This window comes from Erpetoichthys calabaricus, chromosome 15 (assembly GCF_900747795.2).
Source record: "Erpetoichthys calabaricus chromosome 15, fErpCal1.3, whole genome shotgun sequence".
NCBI classification, from domain to species: domain Eukaryota; kingdom Metazoa; phylum Chordata; class Cladistia; order Polypteriformes; family Polypteridae; genus Erpetoichthys; species Erpetoichthys calabaricus.
The window spans coordinates 90,438,579-90,456,993 of record NC_041408.2 but is presented as its reverse complement, the minus strand read 5'-3'; the positions used below and the strand labels follow the sequence as shown (position 1 = coordinate 90,456,993).

The 18,415-nt window shown below is 43.7% G+C and overlaps 1 protein-coding gene across 1 annotated transcript in view; it reads right to left on the bottom strand.

Annotated features, from left to right (window-relative positions):
* dst (dystonin) overlaps nucleotides 1–18,415 on the bottom strand; it is a 565,996-nt gene that overhangs the window by 70,327 nt on the left and 477,254 nt on the right. Inside the window, exons 79-84 of the mRNA XM_051919257.1 lie at nucleotides 17,199–17,372; nucleotides 15,187–15,342; nucleotides 12,002–12,199; nucleotides 8,824–8,952; nucleotides 7,321–7,491; nucleotides 4,588–4,743 (exon numbers count right to left, since the gene is read on the bottom strand). Of these exons, the coding sequence (XP_051775217.1) occupies nucleotides 4,588–4,743; nucleotides 7,321–7,491; nucleotides 8,824–8,952; nucleotides 12,002–12,199; nucleotides 15,187–15,342; nucleotides 17,199–17,372 (984 nt within the window). The remainder of the gene's footprint in view (nucleotides 1–4,587; nucleotides 4,744–7,320; nucleotides 7,492–8,823; nucleotides 8,953–12,001; nucleotides 12,200–15,186; nucleotides 15,343–17,198; nucleotides 17,373–18,415) is intronic.

Genomic DNA, 18,415 nt, shown 5'->3' with positions numbered 1-18,415 from the left:
AACTACTCTTCTTGAAGAGTAAGTATAAATTTAAATGAAATTCAGTTGTTTTAATATGGACACATTGACAGATATGGCGATGACAATTGGAGCGCATGTATGTAATAAAGACATTAAATGTTAAAGTCTGACAGATGTTAGGCATTTCTTCTTCTACTTTATTACTACTTAGTTTTGCAAAGGGAAAAAACATTGCAGATAAAGTATATATATCAAAAATAAAAAACTGAAATCTCTCCTTCATATGAGCATTCAGACCTTTATTTTGGTACTTTGTAGAAGTCCGTTTGGTTGCAATTCCAGCTTCGAGTCTTCTTGGCTAAGTCTCTACTAGCTTTGCACACCTCAATTTGGGCAGTTGCTCCCATTCTTCCTGGCAGATCCTCTCAGGCTCCTTCAGATTGGATGGTGGGCGTCTGTAAGCTGCCATGTTCAGGTCTCTCCACACGTGTGCAATGGGGTTTAAGTCTGTTACTGTGACTGGGCCACTCAGAGACTTGTCCCAAAGCCACTCCAGCGTTGTCTTGGCTGTATGTGTCAGGCTGTTATTTCTCTTGAAAGGGGAACAGTCAACTCAGGCTGAGGTGGCGTCCACTCTGGAACAGGTCTTTAGAACATTCAGCCCAACAAAGCTTGCCAGTCCTGTCCACTTATTTCTTCCAAAAAAACATCAAGTTGAGTTTTGCAAGTCTCTAAAGTCTTACTGTCCACCACACTACTTGATTGCTTATTCCAAGTGTCTATCATTCTTTGTGTAAAGAAAACTTCCTAATGTTTGCGTGAAATTTACCCTTAATAAGTTTCCAACTGTGTCTCCGTGATCTTGATGAACTCATTTTAAAGTCACCGTCTCGATCCACTGCACTAATTCCCTTCATCATTTTAAACACTCCAGTCAGGTCTCCTCTTAATCTTCTTTTGCTTAAACTGTAAAGGCTCAGCTCTTTTAATTTTTCCTCATCACTCATCCCCTGCAGTCCTGGACTCAGCCTAGTCGCTCTTCTCTGGACCTTCTCTAGTGCTGCAATGTCTTTATGGAGACCAAACCTGCACACAGTACTCCAGATGAGACCTCACCAGTGTGTTATAAAACTTCAGAATAACCTCCTATGACTTGTACTCCACACATCAAGGCGCTATATGACCTGACATTCTGTTAGCCTTCTTAATGGCTTCTGAACATTGTCTGGAAGGCAATAGCTTAGAGTCCACTATGACCCCTAAATCCTTCTCATAAGGTGGGCTCTTGATTTTCAGACTGCCCATTGTGTAGTCAGACTTCACATTATTACTTCCTATGTGTGATACTTTACATTACTGACAGTAAATTAAATGGTTTAAAGGCTCAGCTCTTTTAGTTTTTCCTCATAGCTCATCCACTGTAGCCCTGGATTCAGCCTAGTTGCTCTTCTCCGGACTTCCTCTTGTGCTGCTATGTCTTTTTTTATAGATTGGACACCAAAACTGCACACAGGACTCCAGATGAGGCCTCACCAGTGTGTTATAAAGCTTGAGCAGAATCTCCTATGACTTGTACTCCACACATCAAGGCGCTATATAACCTGACATTCTGTGAGCCTTCTTAATGGCTTCTGAACACTGCCTGGCAGTCCATATCTTAGAGTCCACTACGACTCCTAATCCTTCTCATAAGGTGGACTTTCGATTTTCAGACCTCCCATTGTGTATTCAGACCTCCCATTTTTACTTCCTATGTGTGATTCTTTACATTTACTGACATTAAATTTCATCTGCCCAAGCCTGTCTGCTGTCCAAGTCCTTCTGTGATGATATAACGGATTCCAAATGATCTGCTAATCCACCTATGTTGGTATCATCTGCAGACTTCACCAGCTTGTTACTTATATTCCTATCCAAATCATTTCTATGTATTAAAAATAGCAGCTACCCCAACACTGCCCTCTGCTGGTCGCCACTCTTAACATCAGCCAATTCTGATGAGGTTCCTCGCACCATCACCTTCTGCTTCCTGTGTCTGTGCCAAATCTGCACCCATCACACCCAGAACTGCCAATTCTTTTAGTTTGATGCCCACCCTCTCATGTGGCACCTCATCAAATGCTTTCTGAAAGTCCACATCAATCATACCATGAGCTCCACTCTGATCAGATCCTTTTGTTGCCTCCTCATACAATTCCATCCTGTTAGTAAAACACGACCTCCCTCTTCTGACCCCACACTGACTGTTCCTAATAACTCCTCTCCTTGCCAGGTGTTGCTCAATCTTCTCCTTAATAATTCCTTCCATTAATTTTCCTGTGATGCACGTTAAGCTCACTGGCCTACAGTTACTTGGATCTGCCCTGCCACCCTTTTTATATAATGGGATGATATTTGCCATTTTCTCCCCAGTGTGCAGTGTCTTCCTTTCTTCAAGGATCTCTCTCTACTCAGCGGCATTCATCTTTCCTCTTCTCCTGAACAGTCTTCCTGTCCCTGCCGCTGAGAAGAACCTAACAGCATGATGCTGCCACCACCATACTATACACTGTAGGGATTCCATTCGGCCAGTGACGAGCAGTTCCAGGTCTTTGCCAGATATATCACTTTGAGTTCTGCACAAAGACTTTAATTTTTGTCTTATCAGGCCAGAGAATCTTTTTCCTTAGGTCCACAGAGTCCTTTAAATGCCATTTGGTAGACACCTAGCAGATTGACATATGCCATTTTACTCAAGAGTGTTTCCCATCTGGCTACTCTACCATAAATGGCTGATTAGTGGAATGCTGCTGAGATGGCCGCCGTTCACACAGGTTCTCCTACTTCAGCAGAGGACTCCCGATGCTCTTGTAGAGTGACCACTGGGCTCATAGGTCACCTCCCTGACTAAGGCCATTCTTGGCTGCTTTTTGAGTTTGACCAGATGGTTAACTCAAGGAAGAGTCCTGATGGTTAACTCAAGGAAGAGTCCTGATGGTTCCAAACTTCTTCCATCTTTGGAATCCATGAGACAAACTCAAAGCTTTACAAATGGCTTGATCCCCTTGCCCTGAACTGAGCCTCACCACCAGTTGATCGCGGAGGTCTAACTGAGAATTCCTTGGAGTTCGTATTTTAGTTTCTGTCCTAACGTGCAGTGTGACTTGCAGGACCTTCTATACACAGGTACTTGTGTGTCCTTCTCAGCGATGTCCAAACAATTGAGTTTGCCACAGGAGGACACCAATTAAGTTCTAGAAACATCTCAAGGAGAACAAAAGCAAACAGGTGGCACCTGAGCACAATCTGGAGGGTCCAAAAACTTCTAGGAATGAGAGATTTCAGCTTTTGCTTTGTAATAAATTCACAAATCTTTCGGAAGACGTGTTTTCACTTTAACATGATGGGTTATTGAGTGTAGCCTGATGGGCAAAAATGGCAAATTTCTCCATTTAAGGTGAAATCGACATCACAATAAAGTGGCAGAACGTGAAGTAGGTCTGAAGACTTTTGTGCTGTCAGTCGCCTCCGTAAATACAGAAAGCCAAAGTCACTTGCTTAGGGACACACAGTGCTGGCGACGGACGCTCGACCCAGGAGACCCAAACCTCAAATATGTTTCAGGTACCTTACCGAGTTTGTGGAAATAAAAATGTAGAAGCAATGCAGACTTTTGAGAAAGCAATAATCATGTTTATTAACGGGGGGCAGATCTACAATCAGGGCATTCTGGGTGCCCGTGATGGCAAAGGGGCATTTTGACCAATCAAACTCCCCCCCAGCTTGATGAAACAATCAAATCTTAGTATGAGAAAGTGACCAAGGGGGGGAACCTGGTGCACACTCTCGATGAAACGATCGAGTCTCTGTGTGCTGACATCGAGATTGGGCAATACCGCGCTGCATTACATGACCTGGTGTCTGAACACTGTATGGTGTGGCAGACGGCCAGCGCCCATACCCAGCCGGGATGTCTGTGGAGTGGAAGGACCGGGGGAGACAGTGTGTACAGGGCACTATCTCCCCGGGATTGCTAGATGGCAGGACCCCTGGGTTGCAGCAGGGCCTTGGATTCCCATAAGGCACCATGGGACATGGAGTTCTGTGACTCGACCCTGTTGGGCTCTGTAGGTGCGTCCAGGAGGTGCTGCGGGGATTGCAGAGCCCTGCGTTTTTGGGACTCCTGAGTGTAGCATAAAATCTGCTGCCTTCATTCGAGGAGCCAGAGTCAGGAGGAAGGTGACAAAGCTTGCTGGAGGAGGAGTGGAGGCGGCCAGAGGCAGAAAGAGAGAGACAGAAGGAAGAGAGAAGAAGAAAAGACAAAGGACTGTGCGCTTATTTGTGCACTGTAACTGTGGCTGAATTGTGGGAAACGCTTAAGGAAGAGTTTCCCATGAAACAATAAAACCTGTGTGATGTGCTGGACTTGTGCCTTGTGTTTGTCAGTGTTGGGTTTGGGGAGCTGCAGCGTCCCCTACAGGCCACAATGGTCAAAAGGAGGATCAGCTCTCTGTTAAGGAGCTAAGTCAGCTGAGGGGCCTGTTGGGGGGGGGGGTCTTAAACACTATTACACTCTACGAGAGTTTACACTACATATGCAATGTGTCTGACAGACTAGTACAGAAGGCTAAAAAAAATAAAGTCAACCTTGTGCTCATCGATCTGAAAGAGGATGGTATCCAGGATGAGACTCGGTGACGTGGCCATGGTAAGAGTTTGTTCAGCCTGAGTCAGCCAGTTGATGAAGTCCTGCAAGGAGTTGTGGAATTCTGTGGCCAAGGTCAGGGCCTCCTCGAGTTTCACCTAAAAAAAAAAAATGAAACAAAGACACATTGGATAGGAATTCTGTTTCGCGTTACAGAAGACGGCTTCCTGGAAGGCTCACAACACAAGATTAGGGCCTTCCAGAACTGCAACTCTTTGGCACATTCACTTTATTTTATGTATTTACTAGGGGGCTTAAACTCGTTGTGAAGAGGGGGGGCTGAACGCACCCCAAAGGAGACACGGCAGCTCCTCCCTGAACCCCCTCTCAAATGGTGAAACAATGGGAAACACTTGATTTTTTTTTTACCTCCTCTTTGCTCAATTAGCTGCTGCCATGCCGTGTGGTCTGCATCTCGTTCGAACGTTTAAAAGCCTGTAGAGCAGCTGTCCTCTTATCTCACTGCCTTCGTCTCTGTTCTCCCCCAGACGTCCTCAAACACTTTTCGATCTCTTTACATTGTTCCGTTATTTCACCGAATAATATTTTCCGTTTGTTTGAGCTAAAGCGACCTTTACTCTCATTTCTGTGAAACATTCGTATTTTCCTATTTCCATTATCTCTAACCTGCTCTGCATGTGTACCACAGGATTTGCTTCCAAAGGCTGTAAGTATGACGTGACTTTACCATCTCGCGGGATGTGAAAGTGTCTCTCTTTTCCAAAGATCACGTCTCGTCGCAGGAAATAAGTCTTGTATGGCCGCAAGATTTTTTTTTTTATAACAGAGAGATTTCCGTTTTTTCTTTCAGAACTGCTTGTGGGAATGGACGTGTGGAAACAGAGGCCACTTGTGACCGTTTACTAAAGATTGTCAAAACAGGAAGGACATGTCACTCGTTTCTTTCATACTTTCCTTTTGGTACTGAAGCACACCATTAGTGCCATCATGAATGTTGAACCTAAATTTACTATACAAACAGAATTAAATTCCATCCATCCATTATCCAACCCGCTATATCCTAACTGCAGGGTCACCGGGGTCTGCTGGAGCCAATCCCAGCCAACACAGGGCGCAAGGCAGGAAACAAACCCCGGGCAGGGCGCCAGCCCACCGCAGGGCACACACTCACACACCAAGCACACAATTGGGACAATTTAGAATCGCCAATGCACCTAACCTGCATGTCTTTGGACTGTGGGAGGAAATCCACGCAGACATGGGGAGAACATGCAAACTCCACACAGGGAGGACCCGGGAAGCGAACCTCAGGTTTCCTAACTGTGAGGCAGCAGTGCTACCATGTGAATTTATGTGAATTTCTCCTTGGGATTAATAAAGTATCTATCTATCATTATTATATAGTGCCTTTCATATCTATCTATCTATCTATCTATTATATATTGCCTTTCACATCTATCTATCTATCTATCTATTATTATTATATAGTGCTTTTCAGATCTATCTATCTATCATTATTATATAGTACCTTTCATATCTATCTATTATATAGTGCCTTTCATATCTATCTATCCTTTATTATTATATAGTGCCTTTCAGATCAACCTATCTATCTATTATATAGTGCCTTTCAGATCTATCTATCTATCTATCATTATTATATAGAGCCTTTCATATCTATCTATTATTAGTATATAGTGCCTTTCATATCTATCTATCTATTATTATTATATAGTGCCTTTCAGATCTATCTATCTATTTATCTATCTATCTATTATATAGTGCCTTTCAGATCTATCTATCTATCATTATTATATAGTGCCTTTCATATCTATCTATTATTAGTATATAGTGCCTTTCATATCTATCTGTCTATCTATTATTATATAGTGACTTTCATATCTATCTATTATTAGTATATAGTGCCTTTCATATTTATCTATTATTTTTATATAGTGCCTTTCATATCTATCTATCTATCTATTATTATTATATAGTGCTTTTCAGATCTATCTATCTATCATTATTATATAGTGCCTTTCAGGTATATCTATCTATTTATCTATCTATCATTATTATATAGTGCCTTTCATATCTATCTATCTATCATTATTATATAGTGCCTTTCATATCTATCTATCTATCTATCTATCTATCTATCTATCTATCTATCTATCTATCTACCACTGTGCCACCATGCCGCCCCCAGAATTAAATTAAACAAATAAATCTTAATAACATTGAGCGATTGCAGTGTTTCCTCTCCAGGCCAACCTTGGATTCAGCATCGGTGCAGAATCGGGCCCTTAACCCTTTCGGCCCTGACATCGTATTTCGAGTACACATATATGCAGCCGTTTTTGTAAAGCATGGGTACGTTTGCAGTCGTTGGAAGCGGGCGTGCTACTAACAGACTGGAGAGACTGGCATCCAGTCAGCGAGACACAGGAGTGAACATGGACGCTTTGGACTGTGTGCACCGCCTTAAATTTTATTTCCTCATGAAGATTGAAGTATTGTATAATAATAGTGATCATTTTTTGTTTTTTTTTTTTTCATTTTAGAACTTCCTAGACACCCCAAAGGCAGAATATCTCACAAAATATTTTTTCCCATAAACACAGAAAATCCAGGGCCGAAAGGGCTAAAGAGGCCTTAAATGATAATTCCCAGAGTCACCGTGAAGGTGCGGACCACCACGACGGCCGTCTTACCTTTCTTTCCGTCATCTTCGCTTGTACGGATTCCCATTTCTCCCGCAGGTTCAGCAGGTCTTGTTGCGTGTTGCTGTCGCGGCTCTCCGGACACATCGCGATCAGTTGCTCCCCTTTCGCCATCAGCTTTTTGTACAGCTCTTCCTTCAGCTCAAACACCGCGCAGAGTTCCTAAGGAGATAAGCCGGGTTTGGGGGTTTATCAGTGCAGATCGTGAAGACAAAAAACACAAAAACATAAAGAGGGATCCATCCATCCATCCATTATCCAAGCCGCTATATCCTAACTACAGGGTCACAGGGGTCTGCTGGTGCCAATCCCAGCCAACACAGGGCACAAGGCAGGAAACAATCCCAGGCAGGGCGCCAACCCACCGCATCTATCTATCTATCTATCTATCTATCTATCTATCTATCTATCTATCTATCTATCTATCTATCTATCTATTATATAGTGCCTTTCATATCTATCTATCTATCTACAGTCATGGCCAAAATTATCGGCACCCCTGGAATTTTCCTAGAAAATGTACCATTTCTCCCGGGCAGAGTGCCAACCCACCACAGGACACACACACAAACACACCCACACACCAAGCACCCAATTTAGAATGGCCAATCTACCTAACCTGCATGTCTTTGGACTGTGGGAGGAAACCGGAGCGCCCGGAAGGAAACCCATGCAGACACGGGGAGAACATGCAAACTCCACACAGGGAAGACCCTGGAAGCGAACCTGAGTCTCCTAACTGCGAGGCAGCAGCGCTACCCACTGTGCCACTGTGCCGCCCTTAAATGTAACCTATTAGTATTATTATTATTATTCTCTCAACCTCCACTCCTCCCAGCAAGCTTCATCTTCTCTCTCCCGGCTACCAGAGTAGTGGATCCTTTTATGTAATCCCGGGGAGTACTTCCCGTGTCCCTTAGGCTTGGTCCGGCAGCACTTCTGGGTAAGGTGGGAGCCCAATGAAGTCCCTGCAGCACCCCCTCCAACAGAGCTGAGCCACCAAATTCCAAGTCCCAGGGTGCCCTGTGGGAATTCGGGGTTCAATGGCAACCCAGGGGGAGTGCCAACTAGCGACTGACGTTTGGAGATAATGCCCTGAGCACACTTACTCCCCTAGTCCTTACATTAAGAACGGGTCCCGGTCAGGCAAGGGCGCTGGCTGTCCGCCACACCATATACTTGGATTTCAGAATGCATGACTTTTTCTTTTTTTTTTTTTGGTTTTATTAATTGAGTTCACTATGTGAAGAGTCCATTCAAGGAGCGGACATACGAATCACATGCAGACACACAGCTGCCTTCATCCTCGCTGACTTGCACTAATCCATTCGAAACTGTCAGTACGCCTTTAATGCCGCCGGCTCCAAGTTCAATAGGGAGCAATTTCACAATGTCATTTTCTATTCACACTTCTCGGGATCTGAATAGACGTATCTGCGGTCTTTACAAGTCTACCATCTGTAAGAAAACCTTTTGTTATCATGAAACACATACCAGATGGACATTAAGCTGCTCTCTGGCTGTTTCTGGTAAACCTCCAACTCCCTTTGATGCCAGCAGCTGACGCTCGGTCTCCTTCAGCCAGTGCTGCATATCTTCAATTTCGCCATGGAAACCTTGAGCCTGAAGTGTATACACAGAAAAAGAGCCGATTGTAAGAATAATTCAACAAAATAAAAAAACGGAGACCTCCGTCTGCCCGCTAGGTCTTTAAAGTTGGGATACCATTGAGGTGACTGCTTAGGAAGAGCAAAAGGAAAGGAAAAACGGCAAGGATGCAAAAAAAAATGTAATCCACTTTAAGCGGCACCAGTCCAAAGTTTTAGAACTTCTTCAAATGTAATCAGTTGAAATGCAATGAATGACCTAAAAAAGGTGAACAGGAAAGCAATAAACTGTTAAGAGGTTAAAATAAAAAAGTTTAGGTTAGCAAAAACTGAAAAAATAATGAAATATCAGAATATTACAAATAATGGGCCTTCTTCAGGGTCACAACGTACAGCAATTCAAGCAAATGAAGCTTGGCAAGTGAAAGCAAACAATTTACGCAGGTGTCCCAACTCCTGCTGATTACTTACTTAAAGGAGAGTTGGCCCAGACTGTGTTGCTACACCCTCTGAAGTACGACTTGGACAACATTCCAGTGATAATGTCAAGGAAACGGCAATTAACAAATACAATGCTTCATGAAATCAAGGCATAGAACAAATAAACAATGGCAAATTAAAGAAATCATGATTCAAATTTTGGAGTCATCAAAGAATCCTGCACTTTTTTCTGATGTAACAGCCAACCACAGACATGGCATTCTTTCTATAAATATCGATCAGAAAGTTCTTCCCAACACTGTTGCAGACGTTCCCACAAATGTTTTGCCCTTGTGGGTTGCTTTCCTTTCACCTTTCTGTTCAATTAATCCCAAACTAACTCAATGGGGTTTAAGTCTGGAGACTGCTGGCCACTCCGTGTTTTGAGGTGTACCTTCCTGTTCTTTTCTTTTAACGTAATTCTCACATGGCCGCGAGAAACACGGCTCATTGTCTTGCTGTATGATGAACCCCCACATACAAAATGGCCTACTAGACGCAGATCAGAAGGTATTGTGTGGCGCTGCAAAATGCTGTGGTAACGTTTGTGATTCAGAATGCCAGTCACTCTGTGCAAGTCACCAACTCTGCCTCCAGCAAAAGGACCCCAGACCATCACATGTCCAGTAGCGTAGCTAGGGACGGGCGGAGGGGGCGGTCCGCCCCAGGTGGCACATTTTTGGGGGCGGCATTATTGGCCAAAAGGCTCAGAACACTTCACGTGTAAGCAGCAGGGTTCAGAAAAACATCCTTGAGATGTTTCTGCAGCTTCATTGGAGTCCACCTGTGGTAAATTCAGTTGACTGGACATGATTTGGAAAGGCACACACCTGTCTATAGAACGTCCCACAGTTGACAGTTCATGTCAGAGCACAAACCAAATATGAAGTCAAAGGAATTGTCTGTAGACCTCCGAGACAGGATTGTCTCGAGGCACAAATCTGGGGAAGGTTACAGAAAAATTTCTGCTGCTTTGAAGGTCCCAATGAGCACAGTGGCCTCCATCATCCGTAAGTGGAAGAAGTTCGAAATCACCAGGACTCTTCCTAGAGCTGGCCGGCCATCTAAACTGAGCGATCAGGGGAGAAGGGCCTTAGTCAGGGAGGTGACCAAGAACCCAATGGTCACTCTGTCAGAGCTCCAGAGGTCCTCTGTGGAGAGTGGAGAACCTTCTAGAAGGACAACCATCTCTGCAGCAATCCACCAATCAGGCCTGTATGGTAGAGTGGCCAGATGGAAGCCACTCCTTAGTAAAAGGCACATGGCAGCCCGCCTGGAGTTTGCCAAAAGGCACCTGAAGGACTCTCAGACCATGAGAAAGAAAATTCTCTGGTCTGTGAGACAAAGATTGAACTCTTTGGTGTGAATGCCAGGTGTCACATTTGGAGGAAACCAGGCACCGCTCATCACCAGGCCAATACCATCCCTACAGTGAAGCATGGTGGTGGCAGTGTCATACTGTGAGGATGTTTTTCAGCGGCAGGAACTGGGAGACTAGTCAGGATAAAGGGAAAGATGACTGCAGCAATGTACAGAGACATCCTGGATGAAAACCTGCTCCAGAACGCTCTTGACCTCAGACTGGGGCAACGGTTCATCTTTCAGCAGGACAATGACCCTAAGCACACAGCCAAGATATCAAAGGAGTGGCTTCAGGACAACTCTGTGAATGTCCTTGAGTGGCCCAGCCAGAGCCCAGACTTGAATCTGATTGAACATCTCTGGAGAGATCTTAAAATGGCTGTGCACCGACGCTTCCCATCCAACCTGATGGAGCTTGAGAGGTGCTGCAAAGAGGAATGGGCGAAACTGGCCAAGGATAGGTGTGCCAAGCTTGTGGCATCATATTCAAAAAGACTTGAGGCTGGAATTGCTGCCAAAGGTGCATCGACAAAGTATTGAGCAAAGGCTGTGAATACTTATGGACATGGATTTCTCAGTTTTTTTATTTTTAATAAATTTGCAAAAACCTCAAGTAAACTTTTTTCACGTTGTCATTATGGGGTGTTGTGTGTAGAATTCTGAGGAAAAAAATGAATTTAATCCATTTTGGAATAAGGCTGTAACATAACAAAATATGGAAAAAGTGATGCGCTGTGAATACTTTCTGGATGCACTGTAGATGGGCCTTTAAAGTCGCCATCTTACCACCAATGAATCAGTTCTGTTTTGGACTCAGTCTTGTGAACAACTCTGTCCTTTTCAAAAGTCCTCTTGCAGCCAGGGATATTATATGGGTGGCTGCCCCAAAGCTTTTTACAATGTCTGGTCTGTGTTTCTATCACACATTACATTTCAACTGATTACATTTGAAGAAAAACTGGAAAAACTGAGATGTTCTGAAACTTTTGACCGGTAGTGTAAGTAAAATAAACTTTGCAAAAAAGGCCACTAGGAGCTCGCCATATCATCATCTGCCTAACACAAAAGCATTTTACCATTCAGAATCATTAAATCAGAACATCAACGTCGATGGCTTTTATGGAGTTGACCCCTGAACGGTGTGCAGGGTGGACGTGACTGACCGATGTGCAGCATGCGCCTGTGCACCTCGTCACGTCCACCACCTCTTGCCCCCGACATACCTGCAGTAGAGCGCTGTCCAGTTGCTGTCTCCGCTGCTCTGTTTTTTCCAGAATTTTCCCCCACCTCTGGTTTAAACTTCCAAGCTTATTCTGCAGGTTGCTGGCTTCTTCCCCGGCGCTCGACTCAATGAGATCGTTTCCTGCGATGTTGACCGCTTCCACGGTGGTTTTGTGCGCCAGCACGTCGTTCTGGAGAACCTGTGGTATACGGGACAACATTCAGTTACATGTACAATTAAACTGAGGTAGAAGGAACTTGGAAAAACGGTAAAAGGGGTTTGGCGCTCGTATAAACATTACAGAAAGAGTATCTTCATTTATTAAAAATTAAATATTCCCAATGTGTAATTACGTAAAAGAGCTTGATTTATTTTCCCTTAATAAGATTTTTTTTGGGTGTTGTTGTCTTCTTAGAGAGTCAAGGCTTGTCAAAAAAACAAGGCCCATTGAGCCATCCCTTGTGTGATTTTGGGCCATGCAAGAAATTGTTGCTGTTGTTGATAAGGCCTCAGATGGAACGTCTGAAATCGAAGAGCAATTTGACACCGTTGTGTGCTTGACATGGCAATTATCCTGACAGATGAGAGTGTCACGTGTTAGCAAATCACCGAATTTTGTTTCCAATGCAATTTCATAAGAATCATTTCACCCAGCACTGTGCAAAGAAAAAGAATTAACTAGAGATCTTTAGTCGAATAATACATGACGCGTGCAGAATTAGTACGTGAAAACACTTGCACACATTGGTGAAACGGCTTTCTTCTTGTACGAAGAGCACAATTTTCCCAGCAAGCAAAACTCAATGCATTTCTGAAATTTTTTTGTGGAGCAAAAATCACTGAGTTTCGTTACAAATGCAATTTCGGAACAATCACCTCACTCAGTATTACGTAAAGAAAGAGTGTTCACAAATAAAACGCATGCGTCATTAATGTGTGAAAACACTTCCAGACGTGGACGAAACGCCTTTCTTCTTGTACGGACGATGCAACTTTTACAGCAAGCGAAACTCAATTCACTTCTCGAATTTTTTTTTGTGGGCAAATCAAAGCGTTTAATTTTGAATGGAATTTTGGAAGAATTGTTCCATCTTACACTGTGCAAAGAAGCAGCGTTCGCTAGAGATATTTAGTTAAATAATAAATGACACACAAAGAATTAACGCGTGAAAACACTTTCAGACACGGATGAGTCAAACGACGTACTTCTTGTATGAACGACACAATTTCCACGGCAAGAAAAATTCAATTTACTTCACAATTTTTTTTATGGGGCAAATTACAAATTCAATTTCGCCAGCTTTGTTTCACTCAACACTACACAGAGATATATTTTTTTATATGAAAGGGTCACCCGTGCAAAGCTAGAGGATAGTGCGATGTCGAGCAGAAATCGAGACTAAGAGTGGGAATGGCTCAGCTCATCTTTCTGAGAGTCTCAGCCTCGATGGTGGACAGGGACAATACCTTCTGCAACGACAACAGAAGGACAACCTTAAATTGTTGTACTATTAAATATTCTCATAATTTACAAAAAAAAGAAAATATCATCTTGAAAATGTCATCTCTAAACATGAAAGTTATAACTGGAGCTTTACCATATGAATAGCATTGGGAATATCAACATGGAATTCATTTTATTATCTCAAGGCATAACGTGAGCTACCACAGCTCTGCTGATGACACACAACTGTATTTATCCATAGCGCCTGATGACCCCGACTCTCCTGGTTCACTGACCCCTAATGTCTTACTTGTGCTTCTGAATGGATGAGCAGTAATGTTTTCAAACTAAATAAGGAGAAAACAGAAATCTTAGTGATTGGCAAAAATGGATATAATAAGGGTATTAGAAATAAACTTGATCCATTAGGCTTAAAAGTCAAGATGGAGGTAAAGAATTTAGGGGTCATTATTGACTCTGACCTGAATTTTAAATCACATATTAATCAGATTACTAGGAGACCATTTTTTTCACCTAAGAAATATAACAAAAGTTAGACCTCTGATAATTCTGCAAGATGCTGAAAAATAAGTTCACGCTTTTGTTTTCAGTCGGCTAGATTACTGTAACGCACTCCTCTCAGGACCACCCAAAATTGATCGACATCAATCGATTGTAACGAGTGCACAATGGAACTTCTAGAATCTTAACTAGGAAGAGAAATTCCGAGCACATCACACCAGTCTTAGCATCCTTACATTGGTTACCGGTGTCATTTAGAATTTAAAATACTGCTTATGGTTTGCAAAGCCTTAAATAATCTCGCTCCGTCCTATATTTCAGAATGTCTTACACCTTACACTCCAAATTGTAATCTCAGATCTTCAAATGAGGGTCTGCTTAGAATTCCAAGAGCTAAACTTAAAAGATGTGGTGAGGTGGGCGGCCTTCTGCTGTTAGGCACCTCAAATCTGGAAGAGCTGATCGATAGAAACTCGCCAGGCTGATACGGTGGAGCACTTTAATAAACTGCTAACAACTCATTACTGTAACATGGCTTTCTCAGAGTTTCATTTTAGTGTCACCCTGATATTCTGTAAATGCATTTCATTATCGTATCATGGCTCCACAGTCCGTACTAACCCCTACTTTCTCTGCTGTTCTTTTTCCGGTTTTCTGTATTGCCCATCTGTGCCACCACCACCTGATCAGGGCACCATGCTGTCCCTACATTGATGGATTGAACGCCAGATATCCACATGACCATCATCATCATCATCTAATTCTTCCACGTGAAGCCTGAAAACCATGAGGACTGATTGAAATCATTGATGTTAGGTAGAATTTCTAGTGGGGGCTGGCCAGGTGGTCTCGTGGCCTGGAACCCCTGCAGATTTCGTTTTTTTTTTTTTTCTCCAGCCGTCTGGAGTCTTTTTGTTTTTTCTATCCTCCTGGCCACTGGACCTTACTTTTATTCTTTGTTAATTAGTCTTCCCTAATTCTGTTTTCTTATTTATGTTGTCTTTTGTCTCTTTCTTCATTCTGTAAAGCACTTTGAGCTCCATCATTTGTAAGAAAACGTGCTCTAGAAATAAATGTTGTTTACGGACAAGCCGTTTCAGAAGACTTCTATGCTGCTAAGGTTCCCATTCCAAAGACCTAAAATGTTTGTCTTTCAGTTACATCAAATACAAATGAAGACTTCCATAACAGTTTCTAGAAACATGAGGCCCAAGACATACGTGATGTTTTGCAAGTTCGATTTCGATGGCCTTAGGGTCGCCCGTTGTTTTCTTCTGTTCGTTCAGCAGCTCCTCGGTGTGCGTCATCCACGTCAGCAGTTCGTCCAGAGCATGCTGGAACTGTCCCAGGGCGAGAAGAGCATCCTCCAGTTTGTGCTGTAAGAAAAATAAGAGGAAAAGACACAACGCTAAGGACACTGATGCACATTACGATATTACTACATAAGTCGAAATGCAATATACAGTACGGCAAATTCACAAATTTAAGGAGAAGTCAATCATTTTGTGATGATTTTGTTTGAGGTGGTGGTACGGCTTTTTCCTGTGCACGTGCGGACACACGGTGGGTCTGTGGTCCCAGCAGTAACCTTTCCAACTTCTTCTCTTAGTTTCTATTCTTGTTTTTCCGGGAGCAAACAAATTGGCCAATCTGCTCTCATTTTACACCAAAGAAGAGCAGCGAGCTGTGAAGGTGGATCCACTTTTTATCGGCTGAAGGTGTATGAGGGGCTGAAATCCACACAAGGCTTTCTGCACAATATGGGGGCACTACGTTACCACGGCAGAGAGTTTATGAATGGACGGAGAAGTTCAAATATGGCTGGGCAAGTGTTAAGCACGAAGAAGGAGCCACTACAGAGGACAACTATCAGTGAAGTGACACATTATAAGCAAATTAGTCATGGATCTGCATACGATGTCATCCACAATGGGCTCGGCTTTCATAAAGTCTGTTTGTGACGGGTCCCGAAAAAGCTCACAGAGGAGCGTACAGTAAGTGCAATCGTCCAACCACCTGCCAACGCTTACTGGCTCACCAGCCAGAAAGAAAATCAACAACGCAACCCACTACAGTGAAAGTGACGCTGATGGGGTTTTGGGACTTACAAGGGACATTAATGGGACAGGGCAGGGGTTCAGCTGTGCACAGTGCAAGTTACAGTGCCATGCTGTCAGATGAGAGGAGGCCTGCAATTTGAGGCAAACGTTAAAGAGGAGGCCTGCAATTTGAGGCAAACGTTAAGTCAAAAGGGGATGTGTTGTTGAATGATAACACACATCCACACTGCTGCCCATACCGTTGAAACGCTTTGGAATCTGGGATTTTGAGGTCTTGGACCATCCTCGGCATAGCCCTTGTGAACCACCATGGGGCGTACAGCTCCCCTGACACAACAGACACGGAGCACAAGTCCAGTACACAACACACATTTATTATTAAGAGTGGGAAACGTTTCTCCCTCGTTTCCCACCACGCCAGCACAGTACCAACAAGCACTGATACACTCCTCTTTCTTCTGCCTCCACTCCTCCATCAAGTTTGGTCCACTTCCTCCCGACTCTGGCTCCCGGAGTAGTTGTAGCTGGCACCTTTTATAGGGCACCTGGAAGTGTTTCCAGGTGTCCAGTGATCATCTTCCGGCAGCACATCTGGATGTGGCAGTAGTCTTGCTAAGGAGGGCTCAGACGTTTCCCTTGCGTCCCCTGGCAGTGTTGAGCTTCCATACTCCAAACCTGTGGCACCGTAGCAAGCCAGGGGGATGCCCTCTGTCGTCCCGGGGGAGGTATTTCCCTGTGCAAGCTCCTTTCCACAGTCCTTCTCGTCCAGGGATGTCCCTCACACCATGACCTCGCATTCTCATGGTCCACTTATAAATACTTTAAAAAGGTCATCGATTTCAAAGTTTGTCCTCGAAAAACCAAAGAGGGAATTATAACCTGAAATGCTCCCAAAATAGCAATTTTGATTTTCTTTCCAGGTTGTTCCAAAGAGGAAGGTCTCAATATTTGTCCACTTTGTCACACACATCAGTGTCACTAGCTGCTCTCGTGTGTCCCTTGTTGCCCAGTTACCTGCCAGATTTTAGTGCCGACACACTGCTTGTCTTCCTTTTCAACCAGAATCACCCCTCAGCTAGAGGATCCAAGACCTCCAAACTCCAATTCCAACCCACCGTCGTACACCATGACAATTAACTTGAGGGGTTGGCACCAGGACCGCTTCAGCTTACCTGTCGGTTGACGATTTTTTCATCCAGGTTGTCCCAGAGTAGCTTGAGCTCCGTAAAAGGGTCCTGAATGGCGTGTTTGTCGTCCTCCTCCACAACCTTCTTCAGCAAGAGCTCTGCCTGATGATTGAGCTTCTCCATTTCTATCTGGAGCTGGTAGGCTTCTACCTTGAATTCCTATTGGACAAAAATTGCAATTAATGCCAAGGAAACGTCACCCTCGTAATCCTCAGAAGATCTCAACTATTGAACATGTACTGTATACTGCATGACATGCAGGGCTGGTCAACCCATTAGGTGACATAGGTGGCCGCCTAGGGCACCGTCACCCAAGGGGGCATACCCCAGACAATGAGGGGTACCCCCCCCCCACATAGGGTTCCATATGGACTTCATCTGTCATTAATGACATGTATACTTTTTATTTACATATATTTTTTATTGTACTTTGTCAACTGTGAAGAGACATGCAAGATTCATGGTATTCGTGACCATAAACTTGACTCTTTCAATACACAGCACTTCGGACCCCCACCACATTTTTTTGTGTTGCAGCCTTTTGCTAAAATCATTTCAATTCATTTCTTCTTTCATCAAACAACGCTCAGTACCTCAGAATAAGAAAGCGAAAGCTGAATGATAGGAATATTTGCAAATTTATTAAAAAGTAGCTGTCCCCTCACTCACATATGTGTGCCCGGACCCCCACTCCTGACGTCACACTCACCCCCCCCCCCACTCGGCCCGCAGCCTCTGTCTCAGATCAGCGTGAATATATCGCTCCTGCAAGCGAACTATGATTTTTAGCATGATGACAGAAGTCGCAAAATCAATCAGAATGTTCAAGCAAATTCTAGAAAAAAAACCCCGATCTAAATCTGTCTCTCATGAAAAGTGGACAGACATACAGACAGGCAGATGTTGGATTTTATATAGATGGAGATAAAAAACTGAACTATCACATTGACTCAAGTATTCAGGCCCTGTTGATCTTCATTGAGATGTTCCTAAACCTTGTTCAGAATCCACCTCTGGTCAGTTCAGTGCATTGGATTGATTAGGAAAGGCACACACTCACACCTGTCTATAGAAGGTCCCACAGGTGAGCAAAAAAACAAGTCATGAGGCCCAAGGAGTTCCCTGTAGAGCTTAGCGATGGGAATGTGTGGACGCACAGATCTGGGGAAGGCCACAAAAAATATTCCTGCATCATTGGAAGC